We start from the raw sequence: 10,103 nt of genomic DNA, 5'->3' as shown, positions 1-10,103 counted from the left end.
AGAGCAACTGCGCTCGACTGCTCAATCCGACACAGCCGCCTCGCCGTCGCGAGAGTTTTTTTGCACACGTCAGCATGACATCAGAGCAAGGCGGACGTAACTCGGACACTTTTCTAACCGGCATGCAGCTCGCGGTGATCACCGGTGATCGGTTCTGCGCAGATTTTGCTCATCTCAAACAAGCCTCTTGTCTGTGCTTCCACGCCCACTTGACGCTCATTAAAAGCGCACACATGCGCAATCAACCCCAAAGCTTAGTAATCTTTTCCTTAAAATTAACTAACCCTGGAACATAGCAGGTTATCTTCATAGAGCAAGTTGCTATGGGTACTTACACACCCTGAAAGTTTTCTCCGTTTTTGGAACCGAAAGTTATCAGCTAACTTAAACGTACCTGTGTATGCCACGTTACCAGATTTCTGGAACACCCCCATGTATATTGAATAAAAAAGAATGGCAAAATAAATAAAAAAATGAAATGTTTGCTAGGGGATAAGCAAAGTTATAAAAGCACTTGTAGAATTCACATAAAAGTCCTCGATTTTGCGTTGACTTTCGCTACGTCATACAGGGGAGGGTCAGGTTTTACACATCTAACCAATCACACCAGAACAGGTAAAAGAGTATCACACGGAAGGGCGTTTAGTTTCAACCATCTGGGATATCTTGACTGAAGAGCTCGGTTTTTTAGGGCCTAGTAAATACACATCTCGTTAAAAGTTTACACAACGTATTTAAAAATAAAAATAAGAGAAACGCGTATTTTGGGTTAAGCGTGTTAAGAGTGGATATGTTGACCTACGCATTTGTGTTCTTCTCAATTGCAGCCACAGGTAAGCTCAACGTGTTGCTTTAACATTTCGGAAATGTTTATTTTTTTATTTTATTATGCAAATTTTCGATATACACGATGAGCTTGAAAGTTGTCTGTTGTTTACTTTTTTGTATTTGTCATATTGTGTATTTTTTAACAGTTAAATATTCTTAAATTGTTCTTGCCTATTTGATTAATTCCTCTTCTTTGTAAAATGTAATACAGCGACCAAAAGTTGTCCACTCCGTAACAAATCGTTTTTGGAATCGATTCACTCGTTGAAAGAGGATTATGGGAACACATCTGCGACTCGTTATTTGAATCGATTAAATTGAGATACGCTATAAATTAAACATTAAATACGTTAACTGCTTCGTTAACTTTTTGTGTAATAACAGTAAAAATTGCGTTTGGTTAAATGTGAAAGGGATGTTTACGCGCCTCGGTGGTATCACCTTGGGAACCTGTATTTCCACGTTTGCCCATCCCCCATCCGAAACCCGAGCGAAACCAGGAAGCACAGTTAACAATAGTTTATTTTAGTAGACTAAACTCTAGGATTTTTGTTATAAAACATACAACAATCTCAGTCACTTGTGCTGTGGATTAAATATTAGTAGACTCGAATCTCTTGTAGACTATACCACTCATGGCGCCCGCATCTCACGCTGCCCGATAAACAGGTGCGTCGTGTCATTACGTGTATTCGATTATCGTGTGTTTGCTCATCGGTCATCCACATAGAAACAGTTTCAGAATGACAGAAAATGGCTAATAACTTGATGTTAGAAGAAAGCAAAAGACATGAATTATATTAATAAAACGGATGTGTTACATTGACTACATGTTATTGTTTATAAATTCCTTCATACTAATTTAGTAAACATTGCCCACAGTCGGTTTTCATGTAATTAAATATTAGCGTTCGCTTCACAAAATGATTCAACAGTGTCACAGTATCCAGGTTTACATGACAGATTTGTGCAAAATTTAATCTCTGTTTAAGTGTGATTGAAGTGTGGCTGAAACCGAAATCGCCAATGTTCATACTATATAGTACGCAAAAAGCAGTAGGCCAACAAATAGTAGGCCTATGTCCGAAACCTCGATCTTCATAAAACAGTAGGTGAGGAATACCCGACTGGTGCACTTAAACCTAAACCTATGGATTACTCTAACATAAAAAATACAAAATAGGCTAAAATGTTGTCATGCACATGAGCCCTCAATAGTTAAACATTTGCACTGCCATGCATTTGCAAGTTCTTGTGTAAGAACAGAAGCTGGTCAACATGTTCGGATGCAAGTGTGCTCCTGACTATATGCAAGTGTGCTGCAGTGACTATCTGCTGCGGTAGAAAACGCTCTCAGCAGAGACACTTGTGCCAGGAATACACAAGTATCTCTTGGCCAATTTGGAGATTAGAGGAAACATCATATGATTCTTACTCCACCAGCTAAGAGGGTCTCAGAGAGGGGGAGTGATGGAGCACTACAGTGCTGTGTCATTTCCTCCTCAGCTCTAGGCAGACACGGGTTACTAAACTAAAGCAGCGTGTGCAACACCGCAACACTACTATCCTATTGCAGCAGTCACATTTATTGCCAGGGACAAACATTTATAAATTGCTAAAATCTAAATACAATAAAAATCGCACTATACAACTGTGTAACTACTACCTTACATGCATAACCTGTGTTATAGTAATTTAAAGGTTACATATATTTTGCGGCTCCAGACAAAAATTGTAGAGGTCTGAAATTGCTCTTTGGGTCACAAAGGTCGTCAACCACTGCCCTATGTTTACAGCTTTGGGGGGTCTCTATATTTTTTTGCCAGTGGCGGTCCGGACAGTACTTTTTAAAATAAATAATATATTTTAACAATCAATCTAATGTTTTATCAGGCCATTTATTTTATATTCTGATAGCCACAGTAAGGCCTTGTAACTGAGAAAATGTATTGTTGGCTATGGTGCTGAAGCGAAGTCATAGTATTTTAAAGGTCCAGTCAGTAATATCTGGCGACAATGTTGCGAATTGCAACCAACCACTCACTACACCCCTCCTCCTCCCTTACGAAACACTGACGGCTGACAGAACATGGCCAATTGCATGCAAGGGGACCTGCCTTGCATGTAGATAGAAATAGCTCATTCTAAGGTCATGAAAACATAACGCTTCATTGTGTACGGTCTTTATACACCTCTGAAGACATAGTTATGTATATTGTACTGCATTTCTATCAATAGATCATCCCAAAAATTACACACTTGACCTTTAATATTTAAAAAACTACTGACAACATATGTAACAACTGAAATGAATTTATCATGAGCAGAAGTACTTTCAAGCATTGCAAGCACTGAACATTCATTAACGTGAATGTTATTGCTACTACTATCCACTAGTTTTCACTTTTCCTTTTACAGTGGGTGGATGTTACAACAGGGAGCATATATATCGTGGATTATTTGTTTAATTAACATGGCTGTGTGGGTGTCTTTGAATTTAACATAATCTTCACATAAAAGGCAGCGGTTCATATGATTGCAGCCTTTCTTTACAGCTAATTTGTTTGTCATACTGAAGCTTAAATGTACAATAACCCTGATGTTTCAATATACGTTAATATCGCTAACAATAAGTGTGTTTAAAGTTTAATATACAGATTTGTGGCTTTTCATTTCACTTTTAAATTAACCATAGTAATCTGATATTTACTGATCTATATTTAGAAATATCTATAGGATTTGTATTAAATCGATAATCATTGACTCAAATAGAACCGAGAACTTGTGAATCGGAATCGAATTGGAACATCAGAAACTATACCCAGCTGCCTTTTCAGGTGGTTAACGCGACATATTTTCTTACCTGTGTATGTGCATGCATGTGTACGGTCTCTGAAGCAACAAAAGCAATACAGTATAAACTTGTGTGTGTATATAAATGTGTTATGTGTCTGTTTAATGTGTATTTTTGTGTTTATTAGTGACAACTAAGTTTACATTTTTTTCTGTCTACAGGCTTGTGTGACTTTTCGGTTGATGTTGGTAATCCTGCACTAAAGGTGAAAGAGAATGAAGGTAAATTGCCGTTTTGTCTCTGTGTAAATGCAAATAAAGCCAAATGTAAATGATGTATGAAAGAATGTGGCTTTCTTAGTTTTTGACTTCAAGAATTGTAATTTGTGTTTTGGTTCAGAAAATAAGGATACATCTTAAATCTTGATGTACTAGAGAACTTTTGGGGCAACAAGAAGTCTTTTTTAGATCGTCTCTCCATGAATGTGTGTGTTGATGAGCAAAAAACTAAAGGGTTACAAATCAGATTCAGCCTACTAAACGTGTTTTTATTTTAGGGGTGGACATGAAATGTACCTACTCTGCTACGTTTGGATCATCCCCCAGAATAGAATGGAAGTTCAAAGATATAAAAGGCTCACAGTCATTCGTCTATTTTGATGGCAAGCCGATTGGTAAGAATTAGAAATGTACAGCTGTTATTAGCTCTCATCTGGTTTATTATTGTGTCCTTCCAATGATATGCGATGTACATCTTTTTCATTTCATTAGAAAAATACCAAGGTCGTGTCACTGTGTATGATGGAGGACTTAGGCTTATCAAGGTGACTCCAGCAGATACAGGAGACTATGACTGTGAGGTGTTTGGCAACGGAGGGTATGCTGAGAAGACCATCAAGCTTACAGTTCTTGGTAAATTTAAATTTTCTTCCTTCCAGTTAGTGTTTGATGCTTGCATACACAAATAAAGTGTTGTGGCTCTTATATTATTAGAAAACATTTTTGATATTATTGCAGACTTTATTTAGATGGTTTAGTTTAAGTGTGAATGCATTTTCATACTGATCTTGGGCAGTACAACATATGGTTTTGAATAATTTATGCATGAGACACCAAGCAGCCTTGTAAATTCCCATTGCTCTTTGCAGTGCCTCCTGCCAAGCCTATATCCAGAATTCCTTCATCATTGACAACTGGAAGTAATGCCCTGCTGACCTGTGTCGATCTGGTCGGCTCCCCCCCACCCACCTATAAATGGTACAAAAACGGTTCTCCTCTCCCTGAGGATCCAAGCAAATTCCCCGATTTTAAGAACCTCACATACAAGATAAACACGTTCAATGGTAACCTGGTGAGTAAGTGGAATGTTTCTGGAACATCATTTTCAAAACTTCGTCAATTTAAGAATGTCACTGATCTATTAACATCAGTAAGAATGAAACAGATTTTTGCACGCGGCAGGTAAATTGTTAAATGCTTTTTTTTTGTATCTGGTCAGGAGTTCCCAACTGTGTCTAGGATGGATATCGGTTCATATTACTGTGAGGCTGTTAATAGTGAAGGTGCTCAGCGCGGTAATACGGTACAAATGGATGTCCGTAAGTAACGCTGTCATAAAAATGAACTACAGGTACACAGTGTTACCACTGCAGGAATTCAGAAAGTGCACAAATTTGAATCTGACTAAATGAAAAATATTCATTAAGAGAATAATTATCTAAATCAACTACACGGTCCTCTAAACAGCTGTCTGTCATTTGTCTAATGGATGTTTTTGTTTTATTTATTTTAGGTGATTTAAATGTTGGTGGCATTGTTGCTGGTGTTATTGTGGCTTTGCTGGCAGTAGGGCTGCTCCTCTTTGGACTCTGGTATGCCAACAAAAAAGGATATCTACCAAGTAAGTTTGTGTGTGTGTGTGTGAGGGAGGGAGAGAGAGAGAGAGCGAGAGCGAGAATGAGAATAGTTTTATTATTTATCCAAACAGATCTGATTCATTTGTGTTTTTCCCTGTCTTTACAGAAGTGGCTGAAAGGTAAGAGGTTTTGTTTATTTGGCACACATTTACAGTATTTGTCCAAAAATATCTTTGCGTGGCAACATCATTTTATTTATCATCAATTACATAATTTTGTATTTTGTTTCTAATATTTGTGCACAAAGCATGGACAATATATGAGTGGTTTACTCTGTTAAGCGTGAAAAATCAAGGCCCAGGGTTGAACCCCACTGAACATATTTTATCAATTGGAATGCGACTATGGTTTAGCATCAAAAGTATTTCCCTCGAAACTGACTGTCAGATTCATAAACTTAGTACTTGGATTTAGAAATTGTATAAAATGTAATGATATAAATTCTCTCTCTCTCAGGAAGCCGAAAGCAGCAGTCTATACACAACCACGAACAGAAGATGTGGATGATGGGGATGTAAGTTCATCTTAAAATTATCTTTCATAATAAACTACAAAATGAATTTTCCTAGCCGAAAAATGTTACAAGATTAACGATGTGTGCATTTAATCTACTCTTGCATTCTAATCTACCAGAAAAATAGTGGAACTGGTACAAATGTCGTGTATTTATTTAGTAATTATTTTTTTCTGTTTTAGCGGGAATTCAGACAGAAATCATCATTTGTTGTGTAGCCTTGACTACTCCTGTGGGAACGTGAAGATGTATTGCTTAGATCAAGTTTTTTTGCTTGGGATATTTGGATGTGTGTAAGAGCTAGCACAAACTTGTGTTTTTGTATCTGAACCGTGTTTTCCAGAATTTGAGAAGTGATAAAGATAATTTATTGAAGTATGATGATGTGTTTAGACCTAAAAATGTGCTTAAAGGGTTAATTAGCAACCTATTGATAATGTGATTCGTTTTCATTATATGCTGTTCGGTTATGTGTGTGAGCCTGAGTATATTTTACATGACAAGGCTGTTTCCCAAAACCTGAAGAAGGAACTACAAAAAATCTGCATTTCCCTTAATATAAGCTTGCTGTACTTCATATGGTTTGTTTACTTTCCTGGTAATATTTTCAGGAATGCCTGTGTGTGTGTGTGTGTGTGTGTATATTTTTAAAATGTTTTATACTTACTGCTTGAAATGTAAATACACTCTCCTTTTAATGGGATTTTAGATAGACTTTTAGGAATGACTTCACTGAACAGAGATGCTTTTCTACTGTAAATTGCTCTTCTGAGAACAAATACATCACATTGATAGACTGTTTTCTACTTTGATTGTAGTTTTAATGTATGACTTGATCCTATTCTTCAAATAAATAAAAACTACGGAAATTATTCAAGCCATATAAATGTTGAATACTTTTTATCAAACACATTTGGAAACAAGATTCCAGCGTGCAGAGGTCTCTGTAGTTCAACAGGTGGATTGATCAGAGAACCTTTGTTTGGATGAGTACATGTCGATGACCAAATATAGCCTACATTGAAATGCCTGTAAGGCAAAGTAAAAAAGAAAAGTAAAGATGATACAAATACAATATAATATTTACAGTAAAAGTTTACATTATAAATATATACAGGTATGTACGTTTGTGGAATATTTACAATAATGTGTTTGCAGTACTATGAAGCTTACCTAAACTTTCAAAGTATGCAGGCCTGTCAATTTGTTCAAAATCGTTGGAAATAACTAAACGTCATCAGAGATGCACAATGTGATAAGCAGTGCATTGAAATAGGAACTTAAAACAACTTCTACTTGATGTATATCACAGGCCCATATGAGAGCCAAGGAAGATGAATCTTATGGTATTAACTGTATATTGTTTTGTATTGCATTCTTATACATTTATATATGATTTGGTCTGGTTCTATCTTTTGCCAGTGTTTTTGTCTACTTCAGGAATCAAGGCATGTTGTTCACTGAATGAATGTACGGATTGAGCCTAAATGCAACATGGCAATAAACAAGTAGAAAATAAAGGGAAAAATGTTGAACGCAATGCACCCAATGAAGAGAGTGTCAGAAATACTGTGTACTTTGTGTATTAAACTGTTTGTTGCCTTTGTATCCAAGAAGACTACAGTTTACCATGGATTAGTGGAGTTAGGTATTTGCAGATGCCATAAACTGTTTCACAGGGTGGCAAATGACTTACAGAATAAACCATATATAATTATGATAAAGCTTTTCCATAATGTGTCATGTGATAAGTGTCAGTCTAAAGTTTAAAATGTGACAATTCTGATCCAAAACAATGGTGTGGTTTGTGAATGAGATAATGATGTACAGAGTGTAGTTGAGCAGGGTACTGTTTTGTTTAAACTTTCCTGGTTTTCTTATCGTGTCTTGTATTGTCAGACACAAGGTTTTGTTAAGTTTTAATGACACAAAGACACATGTTTCAGACTGTATATGTTGACCATCGCTTGGGTGTTCCTCTCTATTTCAGCCACAGGTAAAATTTGTATCATGTCAAGTTCTTCACCAGTTTTCAGTCTGTTGTAACTATTTAAAGTTAAATTAATTGATTTAGTATTGTGTATCAGATTAATTCAAACTCTAAACTCTGAGCCTGTGAGTATTAATACTTAACCAATACATATATTAAATATGTGTCCCTTTATATCATTTTAAAAAGGAGACTGGCTCTCTACAGCGACAAAAACAACATTCCGCTAGTGCTTGTTACCCACTGGAGTATAAAGCAACATGTTGCATAGTAGTGCTTCGGGTGACCCGAGTTCAAGTCCTGGCTCATAGTCCTTTCCTGGCTTCTGTTCCTCTCTCTCTCGTCCTGCAAATTCCTGTGAAAATTTACTTAGTTACCGATCTAAGGTTTGAATCGTTCTCGTTCTGTGGCTCGGATGCTTTTTCAATTGATGTAGGTAATCCTTTCCTGAAGGTGAAAGATAATGAAGGTATGTTGCTTTTCTTTGTTTCTGTAAATGCAAATAGATGCTATCCAAATGGAAATATTGTATGTGGTGCCTTCTTAGTATTTGCATTGAAGAATAGTCATTTGTGTAGTGGTTCAAAAAATAAAGATAGCCTACGTATCTGAAAAGCTGTTGCTGCTGACTTGCATAAGAATGTGTAGTCAACTGTTTTCATTTTAGGATTGGACATGAAATGTTCCCACTATGCTGACTTGGACCATCCACAAGAGTAGAATGGTTGTTCAAAGATTTTAAAGGCTCTCAGGCATTTGTCTACTTTGATGGCAAGCCAAGTGGTATTAATAAAAACATGTTGCTAGAAAAAATGATGGCTTATTCAGCAACGGTCAGAGTAATTCGATTTCCAGGCCTCCTCATAGACATCATGGTTATGTTGTCAAGGTCCAGAAAAGTTCTAAAGACATCGTTAAATTTGTCCATCTGTTCTTAGTGGCTCAATTGAATTTTTTAGGCGATGAGAATACGTTATATGCGAAAAACAAAACAAACTAACGAGTTTAATCGATATTTTCACTGTCAGGCGGCTTTCAGCACTCTCTTTGGATGCACATTCCTCTGTTTTGCACATAAAAAAGGATATTCAAGAAGTAAGTTTGATTAGTATTATGTGGTTTGTGTGTGTGTGTAAGAGTGATGGATTTAAACTATTTCAAATTTATTCGAAGTCACCTGACTTATTTATGACTTTTCTTCATACACAAAAACGTCTGAAAGGTTAGAGGCTTTGTTAATTTGGCACACAACTCAAATCTGTTTTGGCCATTAAAAAAATCTGTGATGAACAAGATTAATACTATGCCTTACAATGGCTGAATTATTTTGTTGTAAAAGTGGGGAGCATATTTCTATTCCATTAAAAAGTACTGGGAATGTTACTTATCTTAGATTGATGAGAAATGTTATAACATAATACAAATACATTCATTCTCACAGCAAGCCACAACAAGCGGTGAATACTGTGTGCACATAAACTGGGACAGAAGATGGGAAGTTCAGATAATCACTTAAATACACAAGTAACCACAGCACAGCTAATGGACGTCAAAGTAATACAGAATGTTCTGCGGTTGTACTTTTTCTAATAATGCACTGCACTGTATACTGTCATAAGTTAATAACTTTTGCAATTAGGCAAATTTTACACATGAATTTTACAATATATCTAGCGTACTCCAAGAATCTCGAGCATCATTCCTGTAGAATAACATGTTTAAAACAATTAAGAAACCATATACATGCTTTGTAAGGTCTACTTACACATTTTTATCCTAATCTTTGAGATGCATCTCTCTGACAGAACTGCTGCTTCAGCAAATTCCCTAATACTACCACCCTGTATCATATCTACCAATCAGCAACTGGTTGTCAGGAGGAATTTGAAGCGTTTTAGAGACAGAGCAAATAATTTAAATAAATTGTAATTGTGGGTTATTAACAATTAAAATCTCAATATGCTGTTAAGGTTTTTGTTGATTAGGGTGTGTGTGTCCAGGTTTATTTTACATGACATGATACCGAAAATGTTTCTCATTCAGGAAATAATCTTCCTTTCCC

The 10,103-nt window shown here is 36.3% G+C and overlaps 1 protein-coding gene across 2 annotated transcripts; it reads left to right on the top strand.

Annotated features, from left to right (window-relative positions):
- Nucleotides 1–557: 557 nt before the first annotated feature.
- Nucleotides 558–6,923, top strand: f11r.1 (F11 receptor, tandem duplicate 1). Of its 2 annotated transcripts, none has more exons than XM_079479800.1 (9): nucleotides 558–833; nucleotides 3,844–3,903; nucleotides 4,179–4,295; nucleotides 4,393–4,533; nucleotides 4,770–4,972; nucleotides 5,120–5,219; nucleotides 5,414–5,533; nucleotides 5,994–6,051; nucleotides 6,234–6,923. In XM_079479800.1, coding segments are annotated over exons 1-8 (786 nt in total). In that variant the 5' UTR covers nucleotides 558–790; the 3' UTR covers nucleotides 5,996–6,051; nucleotides 6,234–6,923. The 2 variants fall into 2 exon arrangements, with proteins under 2 accessions (XP_079335926.1, XP_079335925.1); XM_079479799.1 differs by having other exon boundaries at nucleotides 609–833; nucleotides 5,414–5,521; nucleotides 5,644–6,051.
- Nucleotides 6,924–10,103: the final 3,180 nt, after the last annotated feature.

The sequence above is a fragment of the Barbatula barbatula genome (genome assembly GCF_947034865.1).
Source record: "Barbatula barbatula genome assembly, chromosome: 2".
NCBI classification, from domain to species: Eukaryota; Metazoa; Chordata; class Actinopteri; order Cypriniformes; family Nemacheilidae; genus Barbatula; species Barbatula barbatula.
Note: the sequence above shows the minus strand (reverse complement) of the source record. Positions and strands in the feature narration are given on the sequence as shown.

Excerpts from the sequence above, each read along its gene's own strand:
- f11r.1 (XM_079479799.1), top strand. The coding sequence starts at position 791 with ATGTTGACCTACGCATTTGTGTTCTTCTCAATTGCAGCCACAG. Across the intron at positions 3,904-4,178 it reads AAAGGTGAAAGAGAATGAAG|GGGTGGACATGAAATGTACC; the intron begins GTAAATTGCCGT and ends TTTTTATTTTAG. Across the intron at positions 5,220-5,413 it reads TACGGTACAAATGGATGTCC|GTGATTTAAATGTTGGTGGC; the intron begins GTAAGTAACGCT and ends TATTTATTTTAG.